Source organism: Phascolarctos cinereus, unplaced genomic scaffold, assembly GCF_003287225.1.
Source record: "Phascolarctos cinereus isolate Bilbo 61053 unplaced genomic scaffold, phaCin_HiC Scaffold_7;HRSCAF=346, whole genome shotgun sequence".
NCBI lineage: Eukaryota > Metazoa > Chordata > Mammalia > Diprotodontia > Phascolarctidae > Phascolarctos > Phascolarctos cinereus.
Window position 1 is genome coordinate 3,424,193 of NW_027556180.1, and position 21,105 is coordinate 3,445,297.

At 54.2% G+C, this 21,105-nt stretch overlaps 1 protein-coding gene across 1 annotated transcript; it reads left to right on the plus strand.

Annotated features, from left to right (window-relative positions):
- The first annotated feature begins 3,173 nt into the window (after positions 1-3,173).
- On the plus strand, positions 3,174-10,028 carry CPN2 (carboxypeptidase N subunit 2). Its single transcript, XM_020964779.2, is given in 3 exon segments — positions 3,174-3,313; positions 8,271-9,275; positions 9,277-10,028. Coding segments are annotated over 2 exon segments (1,644 nt in total). The 5' UTR covers positions 3,174-3,313; positions 8,271-8,274; the 3' UTR covers positions 9,920-10,028.
- Positions 10,029-21,105: the final 11,077 nt, after the last annotated feature.

The following is a 21,105-nucleotide window of genomic DNA, read 5'->3' on the forward strand; positions in this document are numbered from 1 at the left end:
CTGTCCTCTGGCTCCCCAGGCCATCTCTTTCTCCCATGTCCTAGAGATCCATGGCCAGAGAAAGGCACCTGCATTTTCTCCACGTGGCCAGCCCTACTTAGAGACAGGTTGGAGTAAGGGAAGGGAATGAGCATTTCTCTAACACTGTGCTAAGCACTTTACACTTACGATCTCATTTCATTCTCACAGCAACCCTGTGAGTGAGGTAGGTGCTGCTATTATTCTGTGCTAAGTATCTGAGGCTACATTTGAACTTGGGCCCAGAGCTCTGCCCACTGTACCACCCAGCTGCCTTTAATTAGATGGCCTCTGAAGTCCATTCCATCCTGGAGGGGCTGAGGTTCCATGACTCTGGTTCTGAGCCATGGAGTGCAAGAGTGGAAACAGGACACAGCCCAGGTAAAGCACAGAGAAGGCTCACATTTCTACACTTAATGAAAAACACAAAGGAGAAGTTCAGCAGGGGCAGGGCTCTGGCCCCTAGAAACGGCCCCCTTTGCTGGGGCACTGCCAGGACCTCCCCTCCTTGTGAGGAAGATAGTGCATGGAGCATTGCCCCCACTTCAGGGTCTGCGGGCCTCAGGAGGATGGGCACCTCTGGGGTGAGGGCTGTCGGTCCACCTTTGGTGTCCAGCTGCCACCCAGCTCTCATGGCTTCAAGAAGCTGGAGCATGAGCAGCAAACACAGCCCAGAAAACCGTCTCAGCAGATGGGCTAATCCAGGTTGAGGGGAAGAGACAGGCCACAAACCCGTCGGTGAGTTAAGGGGTGTCTCCCCCAAACACGTGAAGACTTCCCTCAGTGGAATGGGAGGATGGGAACAACGTGTTCCAACAGCCATGAAGGCGGCTGAAGCAGGCACTGTGGAGAGCTCAGACATGGAAGACACCGAGGTCCTCCTGGGCTGCCGCCATTCCTCTCGACTTTCATATGGCCACTGGACTCTGGAAGGGAGAGCAGGGCCTATGCCTTTGGGCAACTCTGCCTCACTTCAATCCAAAGCAAGTTAAGGTGGCGCCCTGTGATGTGAAGGACAAACAGCTACACCCCCATTTTACAAATGTGGAAACTGAGGCTCAAGGAGCCACCCAGAGTTATGCGAGGGGCGAAGATGCCCAGCAGGATGAGACCCAGGCCCCCAAGTCCACGCTTTTTCCCCTACTCTTACACTGGGCCATTTCCCAGTGGTGACAGCCAATGGACCCTCAGCGTCTCAGAGCTGATGGGAACCACAGTCACCAGTTAGCCCAGGTTGTACCTGGTCATTGGTCCCCTCCCCTCTGCCACAGGCCACCAGGCTAGTCCTCCAATCTCTGCTTGGAGATCTGCTGGGAAAAGAAGGCCAGCCACCTCCCAGGGCAGCCCTGTCCCCTTAGCCAGCTTTCAGGCTCAGGCAGCCTTTCTACGGCTTGCCTTCTGGTCGTGGTTGTGGGCCGAGAAGACCAGGCTCAGGCCTGCACGGGACAGGAGCCCTGGAGATAGACACTGAAGAGAGTTTCCAAGTCACCCCTTCTGCAGGCTAAGCTCCTGTCTCCTTCAGCTGATCCTCACGAGGCCTTTCCCCAGCCTAGTGGCCCCTCCGGATCCTCTCCAGTGTAGCCCATTCCATTCACCTTTCTGAAGTGTCTGTTCCAAGCTGCAGCACTGGTGGCCCAAGAGTGGCCTCAACAGCCAGAGTCCCGGACTAAGAGGTGCCCCTGCAGGCGTCCAGCCCGGGCACTTGGCCATCCCACCCAGGGGCTGCTGGTAAATGATGGGGAGGATTTCCAGGCTGCTGGGGGAGGGGTGTCCCTGGGGGGACTGCTCTGATAAGAGTTTTGTTTGTTTTTCACTGACCTATATGTACTCAAGCCTATTTATTCTTTGGTCCCTTGAACCAAGGGCATGCAGGGACCTGGTGACTGCACACTGGGGGCAGAAGGGAGGATGGATTATCTGCGAGGGGGCAACAAACCAGAGCAGTGAAAGATCCCTCCAGCCATTCCCAGGTCCTTCCTGCGGGGTCGGAGAGTCTCTGACACAGCTACCCTCAGCCAATAAGCATTCAGTAAGCACCTACTGCATACGCTAAGCACCATGCTAAGCGGAGAGGTCACACATGAGGAGAGGTACCTGGGCTCTGCCCACTTCAATCCCACAAGAGACTTGTGCAAAGTGGCCTGGGGTGGAAGGGGCTCCCTCCAGAGACCCCAGAGGAGAGAACAGGGTGGATTTATGCCCTAGACTGGAAGGGTTGGAGCTGGAGGACGGGCTGGCATCCTCGGTCCGGGTCCTACTGGTCACTTCCTTCTCTGGTGTCAGGGTCCTCCTCTCCATCGGGAGTGGGGTGGATCAGCCGACCTCTCAGGCTGCCTTTGCAGGCCAGGTCCTGTGATGTTGTGAAACCTGCTGTTGGGATGTTGGCCGATACTGTCCTGGGCTGGCCTGACGCTCCTTTAGTGCACCTGAGGAATCTGGAGCTGTCCCCTCCCCCTTTCCTCCTTCCCTTCCCCTGCCCAGCTGCGCCCTGAGCTGTCGGGGAGCGAGGCACCACACAGTGACCTGGGAAGGAGGCAAGGGGAATAAATGGGGAGGGGCAACGCTCTTTCTGTCCTTTATTTTCTCCACATCTCCAGAAATAGATCAGCTGGCTTCTCTGTGACAAGATCACTGGAGTCAGAAGATGCCTCCTTGGCTTTCCGGGCTGCCCTTGCGCAAGCCTCTCTCTGGGCCTCCGTATACAGACCGGGGTGGGGGGGGTGTTGGGGGGGGAAGGAGGTCTGCTGAGCAGCTCGCTGGGCGTCTTGGGCAGAGCCAGGCTTTCAGAACTTTCCCAAAGGAGTCATCAGAGAGTCAGGAATAAAAAGGGAGTCAAGACTGGGGCCCAGCCAGGGCCTGGGAGGTCTGGAGCCCGCTCCTCCCCAGCCTGTCTCCTAGGAGTGGCTGCCCCTGTGGGGGTGAACAGGAGAAGGTGATTTTTCCTGGTGGCTCCTCGGAGGAGCAACGAGTGAAAGGAGCCCAGGGCCCTAGTTACTGTGAGTGCTTGGGTGTCCACCTGGAGGTCGGGCAGGAGGGGCTGAAGCCTCATTGGCTCAGGTACCTCCTCTCACGCCTGGATCCAGGGATGCGTAGGGAGCACCAGAAGGGTGCAGGGTGGTGCCTGAGGTTTAGGACTAGAATCATTGACCCAGTGGCTCTTGGCTCGGGCGTGGGGGCTGGCACAGGGGCTGGTAAACATTGACTTGCTGACGAACATGCAGTTCCTAGCTTCCTGGTCACAAGGAGGAAGAACTCATGGTCCCAGTTCTTGCCTGGCCTGACTCCTTCCCACATGGTATGTCTCACCTCTCCTTGCTCTGTCTTGTCCTGTCCTGTCTGTTGAGTCCTGTCCAATGAGTGTGCACCCAGGGGTGTGTCCTGGCCCTTGCTGGGCCTACCCGACCCGGTCCTAAGTATAGGGTGTTGGGGAAGAGTGTTTGCTGGCCCGAGGCTGAAGGGCTGGGGAAGGGAAGGGCTCTGGTTGCTCTGAGCCTCATGGAGCTGTCGGCTTCCTCAGTGCACATTTATAGGAATCACCTCCATCTTTGTGAGCCCTGATGTGCTGGGGTGCCTCAGAGAGGGAGGATCCCAGGATGCACAGTGGGGGAGGCCGGAGGGCAGTGGGCTGGAGGAAGACCCATCAGCTAAGCCTGGGGAGCAGGCAGATGCCTGGACTCGAATCCTTCCAGTGTTAGCTCTAGGACACCAGCCGGTTCTTAAACAACTGAGTTTCTTTCTCTAGGAAGCTCAAAACCTTTGCCAGGTTCACTCTGATCCTTTCCCTGTTCCCTCCTTCCAGGCAGAGACGGGGTTATCATCCCAGCTTGACAGGAAGGGAAGCTGAGGCCCAAAGAGAGGCCTCCTCAGGCTCACGTGGCAGGTGACTGAGGTCTTGCTGAGCGACAGACGTACAGGGAGCATCGTGGGAGTGTACGGGGAGTGGGTGCTGCCTCCTGAGCCAGTTCCAAGACAAGGGGCCTGGAAGGAGGGAAGCTGAGCAGGTCTCCCCCGACTCTCTCTTGGGGCTCCCCAGGTGCTTGGAGACCTGGGTGCTAGGCCGGCTGGGGTCCTGCAAAGATGTTTCCAGGCAGCAGACAGCAATGTCGCCTGCCCTGCCTCGCCTTGCCTTGATGAGAACATGCAATGTTTTGCGGGCTTGACTCAAACAGATTCTTTTGCTGGTTTTTGCAAAAAAATGTACAGACCATCACTTCAAATGAGAACCAGGCGGATTTCTGGCTGTGCCCTGAAGGCTTGGCCCTCAGCCACCCCTAGCATTCCCTTGGCTGGGAAGGGCCCCATTCCTCCCTTGCTCCCTCTCCCTCAGAATCCTTGGTGGCCCTTCTAGAAGGTGGGCTGCTGCGTTCTGGGGTGGGATGTCTCGGGGGAGGCCCTTGGCTTCTGTCTCACTGGGAAATTATAAGCTTCTCCTGAATAGGAAGGAAGGAACAAGAAAACAGTCTGAGGGGAGGAATCTGGCCTCGTGGCTCATTCCTTCCTTACCTGCCACGAGGCCAGGCTTCAGTACAGATCCAACATTCTTCTGACAGGGAGCTCGCCACACCCAGGAAACCATCCTCCTGGTGCTCCCCTCTCCAGGCTCCTACTGTCTTCTCTCAGATTATGGGCATCAGCCCTCAGTCTCCTGCCTCCACCCGCAGTTCTGCCATCACTGAGGACCATAGATCTAGAACTGGAAGGGACCTTAGCTATCACTGAAGCCCAGAGAAGTAAAGTGATGTGGCTGAGGTCGCACAGCAAAGTCAGGATCTGAACCCGGGTCCTTGTACTCCAAATCCGGTGCTCTGTTGCCTCACCATCTAATCTGGTTTCCTGTGTCCTCAAACATATCTAGGACCATTCCCTTTCTCGGAAGCCACATGGCAGAGTCTTCTTCCCTGCATGGGGGCTGGCACGGTGGTGGGCTTCTGAGTCAGTGCAGGCTGGGGGACAAAAGGCCACCTTTGGATCCTTGGATGGAGAAACCTTTTCAGAGCTACTGGCCAAACTTGGGGGACTTAGCCTGAAGTGAAATGCTTTTGGAAAATGTTTTTGTGACCGACTGTAACTTGTAGTTTAAGAGGCGAGATAGGTGTCAGTGTCTGGCCCCTCTGGGGGCTGTGGGGTCGTGCCCCTTGAGGGCCCCCTGCATCTGCCCCAAAGCACATGGGACCAGAAGGGGCTTTCAGGGCTAGGCATGGTGAGCCTCTCACTCAGGTTCAAACTAGGAGCTCTGGGAAATGTTCTCTCTGTCTCTCTCTTCCTTTCTGACTCTATCTCACTTTCTCCTCCTCTCTCTCTCTCTCTCTCCCTTTCTCCCTCCCCCTCTTGCTCTATCTGTTTCTGTCTGTCTCTGTCTCTCTTCCTCCCTCTTCTCTCTCTCTCCCTCTGTCTCTGTCTTCCTGTCTATCTCTGGCTCCCTCTTTCCCTCTCCCCTGTTTCTCCCCCTCTCCCCCTCTGTTTCTCTGTCTCTCTCCCTCCCTTCCTCTTTCCCTCCTCCCTCCTTCCCTCTCTCCTTCTCCCTCTGTTTCTCCCTCTCTCCCCCTTCTCCTTCTCAATCTGTCTTTCTGTCTCTGTCTCCCTCTGTACCTCCCTTTCTTTGTGTCTCTTTCTGCCTCTCTCTCTCTGTCGTCCTCTCTTCTTCTTCCTTCTGTTTCTCCCTCTCTCCCCCTTCTCTTCCTCTATCTTTCTGTCTCCATCTCCTTCTTTCTTTCTCTGTCTGTCTCCCTCCCTCTCTGTCTCTGTTTTTCTCTCTCTCTCTCTCCCTCTTTTCTTCTCCCCTCTGTTTCTGCCTCCCCCCCTTCTCTCAATGTTTCTGTCTTTCTGTCTCTGTCCGTATCTCTTCCTCTGTTTCTTCCTCTCTGGCATTTGGTACCAGATGAAGGATCCTGGCCACCACCATCCTGTGGGATGGTGGGAGGCTTGGGAAGACCTTTTCAATCTGTTGGGACAAATTTCACAGAGTAGCTAAGGCTGGAGACACTGTCCCAATGGTGAGATGGGAGTAAGAAATGGTATGAGAGTGGTTCCTTAAGGTTGGCAAAGGACTGGGTAAGGGGAGGTAAGAAAAGAGGGCATGCCAGGGGTGGCCTGAGAGAGGCTGAAGGGCAGACAGAGGGGATATTTTGCAAGGTGAATTGAGGGTGAGGAGACAAGTAATTGGGGCTTGCCTGGCTGGGAGCAGGGTAGATAGACGCGGTGGATAGACCACAGAGACTGGAGTCAGGAAGCTCTGAGTTCAAATCCAGCCTCAGATGCTTACTAGACCTTGGACAAGTCACATAACTTTTGTTTGCCTCAGTTTCCTCATCTGTATGACAATGACAATCGTAGCATCTCTCACCAGACCGCTGTGATAACAAAGGAGAGAATATTTGTAAAGCACTTTGGGAACCTGAAAACTATGCAAATCATCACTGTTCCTATTTTAGTAGCAGTTCCAGTCCTTGCTAGCTTTGTGACCTTGGGCACAAAGCCTCAGTTTTCTCATTTGTAAAAAACGATGCTTCCTTCCAAGGGCTGTGTACAGATGGCCAGGGCATCAGGTCTCTTGGGGGACCAGGCAGGGAGCTGGGCAGGGGTCAGACAGGGCCGAGCTCCCAGCCGAGGAGTGGCTGAGTTGGAGAGGTGAAGTGGAGAGGAAGAGGAACTGGTTGGAATTAGGAGAGGAGGAGGAGGAGGGGAAAAGTGCGTCTTTGCAGTCTTCCTAGGCCCCAGAATCCTCGAGGGCAGGCAGCACGGCCCACTCGCTCACGTTGACTTCTCTCCTGCCTCTCGTGTTCCAGGAGAACTGGTCTGGTTTCCTCCTGGGTCTCTGGCTCCCTTTGCCAGTATTTACCTTCTGGGCACATGCCCTGTGTCCCCCACTAGACTGGAAGCTGCTCGGGGGCAGGCTTTGGTTCTGGTTCTGTTGAATTCTTAGCACAAAAGCTTGTATACAGTAGGTGCTTCATGTTTGTGGAGTTGAATTTGCTAAATAAAAGATGAGAATAAGTGTTTATTATACACATACTATGTGCCAGGTACTCTACCAGTTGCTTTACAATATTATCTCATTTGATCCTCACAACAACCCTGGGAGGTAGGTGTTATCATCATCCCCATTTTACAGATGAGGAAACTGAGGCAGACAGAGGTGAAGTGACCTGCCCAGGGTCACACAGCTAGTAAGTGTCTAAGGCTGGATTTGAACTTAGGTCTTCCTGATTCCAGGCCTGGGGCTCTATCCACAGCGCCATCATTGCTTAAGAAGTTAGGAAAGATGAAGACAGAGCCCCTGCTGTCCTGGGGTTTATTTAGGGCTGATTAAATGCAAAATCCCAGAAGTGAAGGGACTTCAGAATGATAGGATCCCAGGCTTGGAGCTGGGAAGGATCCTCAGCGGCCTTAGAGGACCTGCACCATCAGGGTGGTGTCAGAGGTGGAATTTGAACTCAGGGTCTCTGCCTTCAGAAACAGGGCTCTGCCCGCTGCGCTGGGCCACACCTCCTGCCATCATTCTCAATAATGGTCCTCCAGCCCTTGCCTGGACCCTCATTAGGGAGGAGCCCACCCCCTCCCAAGGCATCCCAACGCACTCTGAGTCAGCCCTGCTGGTGAGGGGGCTTTCCCCGACAGGCAACCTAGACTGGGCTCTTTTCTACTCCCTTTGCCCCTTCCCACTTTGCTGTTCCTGGTTCTTCCCCCAAGAACATGGAGAACAAGCCTCATCCCTCAGCCGCACTTGAACGCACTTCTCATGCCCTCCGGAGTCTGCTCTCCTCTGGCCTAAACATTGACAGAGCCTTTAATCAATGCTTGGTCCCTTCCTTCGGGCGGGGAGAGCTGGGGAAGGAGACTTTGGGTCCTGAGGGCAGATGATGCACTCCAGCTCTGTCTTTGCTGGTCCTGGGGCAGTGGGCTGGGCGGTTACCAGGTCTGAATTGCAGCTTCTCTGTAACATGGGGATAATGACATGTTGTTGACCTCAGCCCGGGCTTTGTAGGAGGAGATGGTCTGACAACAAACATTTATTAAGCACTTACTGTGTGCCTGGCCTTGGGATACCAAGAAAGAAAGTGGAAGAAGCGTGGCCTCATTCTGAAGGGGGCAGACCCTGTGGACAGATGCTGGTGGCCCGCAGTGGGAGTGCCATTAGCCCTTGAGCGTGCACACTTTAGGCTTTAGCATTAGGCCTGGCACCACTGAGTCAGGACAAGAGGAACCTCAGAGTTTCGAGGCACACCCACACCCGTATTTTCTTCCTTCCTCAGCACGATGATGCTCCCCGGGGCCTTCCTGCTGGGCCTCTCCCTGCTGCTCCTGGCCAGGCTGACCCAGGCCTGCCCTGTGGGCTGTGACTGCTTCAATCGGGAGGTGGTGTGCACCGCTGAGGACATGGATGACGTACCTCGGGGCATCCCCAAGAATGCCACCGAGATCATCTTTGTGGAGACCTCGATGCTGACCCTGAGGTCCTGGGCCTTCAGCAATGCCAGCGGCTTGTCCAAGGTGGTCTTCCTCAACACTAAGATTCAGTCTCTGCAGGCAGAGGCCTTTGGCGGGCTGCCGGGGCTGGAGGATCTGGAGATCACAGGCAGCCCCCTGGTGGGTCTTCAGGATGGGGCCTTCAGGAATCTGACCACACTCTGCAAACTCACGCTCAACTTCGACACTCTCAAAGCCCTGCCAGCCGACCTCTTCCAGGGCCTGGACACCTTGAAGTCCCTTCACCTGCAAGGTAACCAGCTGCAGACGCTGCCCCCGGCGGTCTTCCAGCCCCTTGAGGCTCTGCGCCTCCTCAACCTTGCCCAGAACCTCCTGGGGCAGATCTCTGAGCAGCTCCTGGCTCCCCTGGCCAGCCTCCAGACCCTGAAGCTGAGCGACAACTTCTTGGCCACGCTCCCGCCTCTGGCCTTTGGGGGCCTGGGCAGCCTGCAAGAGCTGTTTCTGGACGGCAACAGGCTCACGGAGCTTCCCCAGGACGTGTTCTCCGGGCTGGGTGCCCTGCAGAAGCTCTGGCTGCAGCACAACGCCATCGACCACCTCCCCCCGACAGTCTTCTCTTCCCTGGGCAACCTGACCTTCCTGAACCTGCAAGGGAACATGCTCCGGGTGCTCCCCGGAGGCCTCTTCGACCAGACGCCCAACCTGGCCAGGCTGTCCGTGTCCAGCAACCGGCTGGAGAACGTCTCCGGGGGTGCGTTCAGAAACTCCCCCCAGCTCAGCGTCGTCACCCTGTCGCACAACAGCCTGCGCAGCCTTCCTCCCGGGCTCTTCGACCGCGCCCAGCCTCACCAAGCTCTACCTGGCCAGCAACAACTTGACAGCCCTGGACAGGCAGCTCTTCCAGAACCTGACGCGCCTGCAGCTGCTCAGCCTCGCCGACAACTCGCTGACCAGCCTCCCCGACGGCATTTTTGACAGTAACTTCGAGCTTTTCAACCTGGCCCTGCACGGCAACCCCTGGGCTTGCGACTGCCACCTGGCCTACCTCCTAAAGTGGCTGCAAGAGTACATCGACCGCTTCTTCAACCTTCAGACCTACTGCGCCAGCCCCCAGTACTTAAAGGGCCAGGTGCTGCCGGCGCTGCAGGCGGAGCAGCTGGTGTGCCCCGCGCCCCTGGAGCACTACAGGTTCCGACCTTTCCTGGTGGAGAAGGAGGAGGAGTCAGGCAGCAGCTGGGACTTGCCTGCGGAGGATCGAGCCCCCACCAGGTGCACCTACAGCAACCCGGAGGGGACGGTGGTGCTTGCGTGTGACCTAGCGGTCTGTCGATGGCTCCGCGTGCAGCTGTCCCCCAGGCAGACCTCCTGCACCCCGGGCCTAACTTTCAATTCCACTCAGGAATGGGTTTTGAAATCAAGCTGCGGCTCAGTCCAAGTCACTGTCTCCATTAATGCCCTGGGTGGAGGGGACTAGAGAGAGGCCAGAGACCGTCCCACACTGCGGCTCTGGAGAGCTCCTCCAGCCGAATGAGAGTGTTTCCTAAGAAACCAAGAAATAAAGGGTACTAGTGATGCTGTCCCAAGGTAAAGTGTGCCGTGCTTGGAGGCATCTCACCTGGACGCTGGGTCAGGCCAGTGACTCCTCCTCCTCCTCCTCCTCCTCCTCCTCCTCCTCCTCCTCCTCCTCCTCTCCTCCTCCTCCTCCTCTCCTCCTCCTCCTCCTCCTCCTCCCTCTTCCTCCCTTTCTCCCCTTGGGGCTTTTCTTAGCAGGTTTCCTGAGCTTGGACAGGGATGCACCATCCTTGTATTCTGTGCCATACCTATTAATATTGGCTCAGTGTCAGTGTCTGTGAGCCCATCCCCAAGCTTTCTTATGGTCATTTAATAATTAAGGTCACAACCCAGTGATGGGGATGGGATCTGAACCCTTTAAAGGAAAAGACTGTGTCTTTGGGATCTGGACCTCAAAAAGAAAAAGCCCCTGGACTATCCCACATGCTCCAAGTCCCTGAGCTTGCCTGGGATACCCAGCCCTTCCCACTTAGTCACTGCCCCTTCATTGTGTCCCTCCTTGTCTGCAACTGGCCCCACCCAAGACCCCTTCCACAGGCCCTGGTCTCTGGCGTTTGCCTGAGGCGCTTGGCACTTGCGGATCCTTCTCTGTTACCTCCCGGTCACCCAAGCTATTGGCAGCTCCTAGACCACATCCAGGTCTCCCCAACCTGCTGTGTAGAAGTGTCCATCTTGCCCCCATTAGATGGCTTAGACATCTTAAGAGCCTAGCTGGGTTGTAGTACCATTACAAAGGCTCAGATTCTTAAAATCAGGCCAGTAGCTCGGATTCTTGGAATCTCACTCCCCTGACCCGTGTCTTTGACTGAAAGAAGGCTTGGGTTGAATTCATTTGTGGCAGGACCTTCGTCACTTGCCCTTGAATTTTGGGGTACCAGCACCCCTACAGCCCCAACACCAGCAGAAGAAAGATGGCCCTATTGCTCTTTTTATCCTGACGGACACAGGCACAAAGAATCCCTCTGCCTTCCTGGTTGAGTTTTGGGTTATCTTCCTTCTGAGGGTTGTTTTCATTTCATGATGAGAGGCTGAACAGGAAAGGGACTAGAGGGGATACAGCCTTAGGGCCTCCAGGGGGGGAGACGGACCTACCTGGGCAGAGCCCAGGGTGCTCACCCCAGTGTTCTGACACAGGTGGAATCAGACCAAAGTGGACACATCTTCGAAGAGGAAAAGGAGTCAGACAATGAGGGGAACCAGGCTGGGAGGAGAGGGGCTGTCCTGCCCTCTTGCCTTGACTGGTCATCTGCCTAAGGGCTTCTGGACAGCCCTGGGGAGGTGGGAGGAGTCAGGGGTGACTAACAAACCTGATTGGGCTGGGAAGGAACCATCAGGACCTTTGGACGGTTTGGGAACTTGGGAAAAGTAAAACAGATTACCCCTTGGATTCCCTTGGACAAATCACTGCCTGGGCCTCTTTGGGCCTCACTTTCCTCTAGATGACTCAGTCTGTGATGGATGAAGTGGCTTTTTAACCTCCTGAAGCACAGCTGGGACTTGCTAGGCCAGAATTAGGAGAGGGACAGGACAGAAGAGGGGTGGGGAGAGGCTGAGGTCCAGGGGATCTCAGAGCTGGGCAGATGCTCCCTCAGCAGGAAGTCTCTTCTGAGGAAAAGCAGGCCAGGTGGGAGGGAATCCCTGCTTGGCAGCCAGGACATGGCCACATGGGGGACAATCCTGAGCTTACTCCCAATTTTATGTGACTTACAGGCTTCCAGAGAGCTGTGCTCACAACAACACGGTAGGCAAAGGACAGGTGCTGCTGTCCCCATTTTCCAGAGGAGGATGAACTGGGGAGAAATTTCTCCAAACTCACACAGACTCTCAGAAACCAAAGGGGCCTCAGAGAAGAGGGTTGGGAGGGACTTAGAAAACCCTCGTGTTTACAGATGAGGAAACTGAGGCTCAGATTTGTCCAAGGTCGCACAGGTGGCAGAGGGCAGGGCTGGGATTCCAAATTCATCTCTCTTCCCACCAACTGTTCTTCAGATGCATCCCATCAAATAAAGACTTGAACTGGCTTCCTTGTTGCTACCCCTACCCTCAGCACTGCCATCCCAGGACTGTTGCTCCCTGCCTTTCCCTGTCCAGCCTCCCTGGGTCAGCACAGCAAGCCCAGCTCAGCTCATCTCTCTGGCCAGGCAGGCCCAGAGGGCCTGGGCCAGAATGCCCAGGGTGTGGCCCAGATACCACAGTACACTGACCAGTGGGGCCCCAGAGGCTATTTGGACTTAACTGAATTTTCTTACTGTCCTCAGCAGATACATTCAGTAAAGTCTCTGTGGCTTTTGGAGGTAAGTGGTATTTCTTTCACTTTCCCCCTTTAGCTGACATTGGTCCCTGGAAGAAAGGAGCCTGGGCCTGGAGTGGGGAGAGAGTTGGGTTCAGATCCTGATTCAGACAACAACTGCTGGCTGTATGACCCTGAACAAGTTATGGCACGTCTCTGGGCTTCCTCAGTTTTCCCACTGGTAAAAAGGAGGGGGTTGAACTCAAGCTTTCCAGCTCTGGATCTAAGATGCTTCTATGACTGCCTGAGGAAACTTTAGAACTACGTTAGGAATGATTTCCTTCTTGCAACATGGGTCCCCATGCCTCTGTCCTGGCCCTACTTCCCTCTTGCCAAGTCCCTTGGGTACCTGCATTGGCTTGGTACTTAGCTACCTGCCTGCCCCCTGCCTCACCTCTGCCCACTCTGCCCTGGACTCTGGACAGGGTGCCAGAGGTTACTCAGGAGCACTGCCCATCTTTGGAAGGCCGTTGAGCTGGAGAGTGTCCAGAGAAGGGTAACCAGGATGGGGAGGGTCCCGGGGACCAGGCTCCTTGTAGGCGGATCAGTGGAAGGAACTGGGTGTAAAGACTCAAGGGGAACATGAGAGTTGGGGTGCCCTGTGCAGGAAGGATTAGCCTGGTTCTGCTGGGCTCAGAACCAGGTGGAGTTACACAGAGGCCAGTTCAAGTTATTGTCAGAAAAACTTCCTAATGTTTAGAAGTATCTCTTTGGTCATGGGCTGCTCAGGGGTAGGGCAGGGACTGTCTCCCCTTCCCCTCTCCCATTTTGGGTCCTCAGCACTTAGCACAGTGCCTGGCACGTAATAACCACTCAACAAGTGTGATTGATTAATTGGTGCAGGTCTACTGAGGGCCCTCCAAGTAGATGCCTGGGGACTGCTGGGCTTAAGGGATGCAGATGGGTCAGGGGGCAGCTGAGGTCTCATGCCCCCAAGCACACAGTCACCATCAGAATAGCATTTATATGGCATGCATTTAGGATTGCAAAGTGTTATCTCATTGAAGCCACCTTTGCCTCACACTTCCCAGGCCTCCTCAGGGAAGATCCATCTACTCTGTGCCCTTGGGGGGTGGGTGTCAGAAATGAGGCTGGTGGTGATTCATCCCTCCCCCCTCAGGGAGAACCATCCCAGAGCTACCCCTGACAGTGCCAGGGTCCTGGGGAGCAGCTCCTACTTTGGGGAATTGTCCTCTGCTCATTTTTTTCCACTTTGTTTTTTTTTTAACAAAAAAGTATTTTATTAATTTATTCTGCTTGATCAACAGTCACTTCTGTAAGCTTTTGAGTTTTAAATTTTTTGGCCCCTCCTTTCCCGCCTCCCTCCCCCAGAAGACTTGCAATCTGATATAGCACTTTTTTCCATTTTGACATGACCCAGGACTCTTCTGGGGACCCCATTCATACAAAACCCCTGCATTTACATGGGACCCACATAGCTCTTAACAAGAGGGAGAGTGTGCCCCGTGCCCCCAAGATGCCACCTCTGGAGCCTGCCCTGAGGCCACCCCGACTGTCCCACCTTCAAGCTGAGCTGGGTCCTCAGTGACTAAGCTTCCCCTTATCTCACAGAGCCTCTTCAGGGTACTATACTGCCAATCATGGGTTCAAATACTGCCTGGATAATTGCTAGCTGGGTAGTCATGGTACAGGCTCTCAGTTTCTCTTGGCCTCAGTTTCTTCACCGGTAAAATGGACATTAAAATGCTGGGTTTCCCTGCTTCACAAGCTTTGGGAGAGCCAATTGAGATAATAGACATCATTTTCACTTGCAAATCTTAAAGAGCTATGGAGATGCCAGTTTTTTTTATTATTCTTTAACACGATAGCTCAGAAATTCTGGGACTCGGTGACAAGCTAACGCGCCCAGGGCCCGGGCCAGGGAGTTAGGACATGGGGCTTGGGTCCCCCCAGGAGCTGAGCCTCCGTGTCTTCGCTGTTGACCCAGGATAAAGGAGGTGCTGGCCCCTGAGATGCCCATGAAGGGAGAGGGAGAGGACTGGAGTTGAGAGGTCACCGCCATAAGGCATTCCCTGAAGAGGAAACTCACTTTACCAACACAGGGCAGCCTCTCTCTGCTACTCAGAGGCTTACAGAGCTGCCTGAAGCACAGAGAGGTTAAAATATGATTTGTCATATTGAGTTTGAGACCCCTCAGAAGGAGATGCTCAGTCTGCAACTGATGGCAAGACTCAGCTCTGGAGAAAGATTAATGCTGGAAATGCAGATTCCAGGCCATCGGGGTACAGATGCTTGGATTCCTGGAGACAGAGGGCTTGGAGGGAGAAGAGAGCTCAGGACAAAGCCCTGAGGGGCCCCCATGTGAGGGGGGATGGTCCATTTAGCAGCAGAAGGGGGTAGAGAGTGGGAGAGGAGCAAAGCCAGAGGAAAAGGGAACGTCTCCAGTGTCAGAAGCCGCAGAGAATAAAACCCAAGAAATGGCCAGGGGCATTAGATGGGAGGCCTTGGACAGCGCAGTCAGCTCAGAATTTAGGATCTGGGAGAAAAGAGGGGCAGGAGAGAAACCCTGGGTCTTGTTTGTGTGGCAAACAATGCTCCCTCTTTCCCCCCCTTAAATGCTTGGGTTTACAAGGTTGGAAAATATTATACTTCCTGTAATGTAAGGCCATACCAAGGGCTCATGTTAGTTAAATAGATGAGAGACAGAGAGACAGACAGAGACAGAGGGAGGGAGGGAGAGGGATAGAGACAGATGAAATTTTTTTTTATTCTTTAATAACATTATTAAATCAACATAGCATGGCAATGGCCACTGAGAGGCTCGGACCAATGAAACGACGCAGACTTGGTAGCAAGCTTTCCAGACACCCACCCAAGTACAGGCTCTCTCTCTCTCAGGTGTTGCTCTGTTGAGTGGCTCTTCTCCAGGCCCAGTCCTGTCTGGGAGGTTGACTGGAAGCCCCGACTCTGAAGGTGGCTTGGGTGGCAGCCCTGTCCAGGCAATCTATCTCTCTCCCCTCCCTGACAGAGCTCTAGCCTCGATGTCCTGTTGCTACCAGCTTTAATCCACACTCTTCCCCACCTTAACTGAAAGTTTTCTGATTCCTGTTGCTCAGCTTTTACTACGCAGCTTCCGCTGTGTCTTTTATCTCTGGATGTAAGAGAGAAATCGGGGTTTTGTCCCATGCTCCAGGGAGGGAGAACCCACCGATTAATCATTCATCTCCTCCTCTCCACCGGGTCCTTCTCATCACCAACAAAAGCATTTTGGGCCTTCCTCCACCCATGCTAAAAAACAAGCAAAGCAACCAAAGGGGCCTAGTCCTTCGAGGGAGGGGGTCTACTCACAGGAAGGAAAAGGTCGCTGTGAAGGGAGCAGATAGTGTTTATCAGCACCTACCACATTCCAGGCATTTTACAAATAGTGCCTAATTTGATCTTGACAAGCACCCTAAGTGGAATCATGACCCCCATTACCCAGTTGAGGCAAGGCATTCAGAGGTTAAATTACTAGGCCAGGGTCACACATCAAGTGTCTGAGGTTGGATTTGAACTCATCTTCCAAACTTTAGACTCAGTCTTCTTGAGCTTCCTTTAGAGAGGTGGCTCTGGTTTCCATTCATCTCCTATGTCCTAAGGAATACTCAGGCCCTTCTGTCTCTCCTTTGATCTTCCCCCTCCATCGGCATCTCCCTACTTCTCCCCTTGCCCTTGCCCAAAGGATCTTTTGGGTCTGCTTTACAAGCTTGGGAGACTGGATAGCTGCTCCAGAGGACTTCTTTCTCCAAGTCCACCTTGGCTCCCCCAGGTCCATTTTGTCCACTGGGGTGTTTGAAAGGGGCAGCAGCTTCTGAGCACCACCTTGTGGCCCTACGAGGGAACGCATCCAATAAGCTAAGAACAGGACCACAAAGGCCCACGAGAGTGGTAAAGGCCACTCTAGTCCAGCACCCTGATTTATAGCTGAAGGAAAGGGGCCCCAGAGGCAGGGAGAGGAGCTATGCTCTTCCTCCTCTTCTTTCTTCCTCTAACTTTTCTCCTCCTCCTCCTCCTCCTCCTCCTTCTTTCTCCTCCTCTTGCTGCCTTTTAAAATCTCAGTAATTTCAGGCATTACCTTGAGTCGGGTCCAGGAGCCTAGGGGTGTGAGTGGGCAGTAGCTGGGTGTCTAGGTGGCAGTTAGCTCATCTGTCCAAGGTGCAGGCAGTGAACAGGCGTGACCTGATGTCTTCAGAAGCTCAGCACAGGCTGGTCTCCAGGGAATTTGATGGTATTATCAGTCTTGTATAAGAGAAGACTCATGACGGGAAGAGACAGAGAGAAAACAGTTGGATTGTTTTCTCCTGTGAGTGATTTTGTGTTTGCTTTTATCAGTTCCTCTTCCTGTGTCCCCTCTCCTCTGCAGCTTGCAATATGAGAACCATCCCTCCCCATGTCCCACCCCCTTTAGGAAGGATTTGGGAAGGGGTGAGATTTCCAAGGGCTATAAAAGAGGATGAGAAATGATGACTGTAGCAAACCAATAACTTTCATTTCTCTAGTTTTAAGGTTTGCAAAATATTCTCCTCCTTATACCCCCAATTATTATTCATGTGTTTTAAAGATGAGGAAATTGGGACTCAGAGAGCTGAAGGCATTAGCCTGAGGTCTCAGTGGCAAAGCCAGAACCCAAACCCAGATGGTTCAGCCACTATTGATTGGGATGAGGGTATGGAGAGCGGGCAGCAGCCTGAACTCCAGCACCCAGTGGGGTGGGCTGTCCTGAAGCTGAGAGGATGTTCCCTAAAGTGTCAAGATGGGGTCAGAGTCCAGCTTGCTTTTGAACTGCTGTCCTGGCTTTTGTAAGCTCAGGCTCTGATCCTGGAGCAGCCAGGGTCCCTAGCACAGGGCTCTCTTGCCAGATGCCCTGGGCCAAGGGATGCAGAGTTGTTCTTTTCTCCATACCAGGATGCTAGCCTGCTGCAGGGATTTCTTCTCACCCACAGGACAGTGCTGCTGGCTTCTGTGGTCCTTCCTGGCCTGTGGCTGCAAGGCTTCAAGCTGGCTTCCCCAAGTAGCAGCCCTGGAGCCCACGAGGCAGTCTTTGCCAAGGAAGAAGTGCGGGAAATCCAAGCAGCTGTGGGCCCAGCCATCACAGAGCTCTACTTCACCGACACTGGCATCTCTCGAATCCCAAAGGGAGCCTTCAGGAACATGCAGGGCCTGATGAAGGTAGAGTTTCTGCAGAATCCAATTGAGACGGTGGAGGTGGGCACCTTCGATCACCTGAGGGAGCTGAAGCAACTGGAGATTTCCAGCGCTCCCACCTTGCGGGCCCTACCCCTGGGGAGCTTGCAGCCACCTGGGTAAACTGAGGAAGCTCAACCTGAAGAATAATCACATTGAGCAGGTGCCCGAGGGCCTCTATTCAGACCTGGGAAGACTGGAAGAGCTGTTTCTGAATAACAACGCCATCAGGGTGCTCCCTCAGGGCCTCTTTGAGGGGCTGCACCAAGTGAGGTTTTTGCACCTTGGCAGAAACCATCTCGAGGCGCTGCCAGGGCACATGCTGTGCCGCTGGGCCTCCTGCACGTCGCCTCGGGGACAACCAGCTCCGGACGCTGCCCACCCGCCTCTTGGACGGCCTCGGGGAGCTCCAAGAGCTCGATCTGCAGGGCAACGGGCTCCGGGAGCTGCCCACGGGGTTCCTGCACGCCCTGTGGGCGCCTGGAGAAGCTGAGCCTGGAGCGAAACGGCCTGGGGGGCCTGGAGGCCCAGGCCTTCTCTGGGCCCGCGCGCCTGCGCCAGCTCTGGCTCGCCTTCAACCAGCTGCGCGAGCTGCCTGAGCAGCTGTTCGTGCACCTGCCTCACCTGGGCGAGTTGGACGTAAGCCGCAACCAGCTGCGAGAGCTGCCTGCCCCCACCACCGAGGTAGCGCCACAAGGGCTCCAGAAGCTGCTCCTCTCCCACAACCAGCTCCCGGCGCTGCCCCTGTGCCGCTCCTCGCGAGCCTCTCCAACCTGACCCAGCTCGACGTGGGAGGCAACCGCATCGGAATGGTACACCCCGACTCGCTGGCGCCCCTGGCCCAACTCCTCACGCTCTCTCTTCGGGCCAACGGGCTGCAGTGCATTCTCCGAGGCTTCTTGGAGACCCTGCCGCCGCTTACCTCTGTCTCTCTGGGGGGCAACCCCTGGCACCGTGACTGTCACCTGCGCTATCTTCACTGCTGGCTGCAGAGGAATTGGAGGAAGGTGGAGACAGCAGCCTTGGCTGGTGGCCGCCCGACCTGTAGCAGCCCAGAGCACCTGCAGGGGCAAAGCATCGACTCACTAACAGACAACCAGCTCGTCTGCCTGTCTACACTGGCGGCCTCTCAGACGGCCGAAGAATCGACTACAAATCCGCTAGCAACTAAGTGGGTCGTGGGCACCAGGCAGGTGACTGCTGGGACAGCCCAGAGGCCATTGGGAACCAGGCGGGCAGCCATATGTTCCCCAGCCAGCACAGGACCAATGCCAAGTGCATAACCCCCTACAAGGGCCACACAGCCACCAAGTACCCAGCCTGCAACAGCCACACAACCACCTATGACCACCACACAGCCACCAAGTATACAGTCTACAACTACTACACAGCCACCAAGTACCCAGCCTGCAACAGCCACACAGCCACCTATGACCACCACACAGCCAACCACAAGCACAAAGCCAACAAATACACAGCCTGCAACAGCCACACAACCACCCACAATAACCACACAGCCACCAAGTACCCAGTCTGCAACAGCCACACAACTACCCACAACAACCACACAGCCAACAACAGTAACACAACCAGTAATACCCGTTCGGCTGCCAATCGCCCCAGTGGAAACCACACGACCTGCACCCCCGCATCCAGCAGTGACTACAAAACCTCCAAAGCCGCTGCCAACCACTGCTGGGGAGCCAACAATAACCATCAACCTTCCCAGCGCACATCTGCTGACGATCACATGGCTGTCAACCACCACTTTACCAACAACCTCTCAAACTATAAAGGTCCTCACAGAAACCGCCAGGCTGCCAATGATGACCCTTCCTGGAGCCTCGCCTCTCTTAGCAACTTCTGGGGTGACCCCAGAGCCCCTCTGGCCACCCCTGCAGCCCCTTGGATGACGCCAGTGCTCTGCTCTCCTGAAGCTGAACCCATCATCTCATCCGCAGCAGCCTCTCCAGCCCTTATGGACAGAGTCTCAACAAGCTGTGGCTGGGAGAAGGATTCTCATCTAGATTCCTGCAAGGGTTTTGATGTGAGTTCAACCCACCAGCACTGTGACTCAGCTTTTGTCTTGTACGTAACCCTGCTGCTGTTGCAATCTTATGCTATCTCATTGCTCAGATGTATGTGTCAAATCTATGCAGTCACTGGTCACAGGGACTGGCTGTGGGGGCCCATAAGATTAACAAAGATGAAGGGAATATAGGGAGGCTGTCCTGCATCAAGGCTGGGGCCCCACTTCCCCCATGAATGCCCTCCCATGGTCACCTTTTTCACCAGCGCAAGTACAGACCTTGCTCCTGCTTCTGGGCAGGGGCCTGAGCTAGATGAAGCCTTGAGGGGTGAAAGGGCATAGCGCTGAGACTGAGTGACTTTGGGATTTCATCCCATAGTGGAGTATCATGTCAGGAAGTCCTGCATTCAAATTCCACCTTATTAAAATCTCGCCTCTTACTGGCTAGTTGAATAGATGATGAATGCTTATTCCATTCCCTTTATTCATTGCTTAGTATGTATCAAACACAATGCAAATAAAAGCACAGGGGACAGAAAAACAAGAGAACAAGGAGGTCCCTCTTCTTAAGAGAAAGGTAGCTCATAAAGAGGATGTGGATAGTGGAGAATGGTTGAGACTGGGGAGTGGATGCCTGGGAAGGGGCCAAGAGGGAATGGAAGACAATGGATAATGGGGTGGTTGCTCAAGGACTCTCCCATCACCACGCCATCCTTGCTGACCACCACCTCAGGCACCTCCCTACCACTAGCTGAGAGGGAACTCATTCCTCATGAAATCATAGATCTGTGGAGGACATATCACTTCCCCTTCTCTCAGCTCACCTCACTTTGACTCAGTTTTGCCTTGTGTGAATCCCATCTTTTTGTGAGGTTTTCTTTAGCTTTAATCAGTAGATCTGGAGACATAGGAAAGTCAAGGAAATGGAGGATATAAAAGTTCTGGACGCTACTTTTGGACCCTCCAGGCTCTCCTCGGAGAGTCTGTGCACACAGTGGTGCATGTTTTATTGAGGTGATGAGTGACCTCGGAGCCCAGCTTGGACCTTATCTCTCTGGAATGTGGTGGAGAGTCAGAAAGTGCAACCTGAGGTGCCATTCAGTGCAACGATGCAGCTGAACCTACCCGGAGATAGACTTAGCATTGTGTGAACTCAGTTCAATGTGTGTTCATTGATGTTCATCATGATGACCTTGAGTCACCAGAAGAAGGAAAAGTTATGTTTAGTCTCCCAAACCATCTAATGTGGTCAAAATTTAAACCAAATAGCACTCAAAGAGCTAAACCCTCAGTTATCCAAAACAAATAATTCCTGGAGGATTCTAGATGCCTGAGATCGCACTAAAATATAAAAAATTCCCTCTCTTCCCTTCCCCCAACCCAGACATATGCACACATGATAGCACAATTAGGGTAAGGTACATGTGGGCCAGAGGTAAGGATTTTCTGTCTCTGAAGTCCAGGTACTTCTCATTCACCTTCTCTTATGTTCTTGAGTCCTTCTGGGCTCTGACCAACAGGATGGAGAAACATAGCCACCTCTCAGTTATATAGGTGCAGCGTCTAATTCGTGGATTACCCAGAT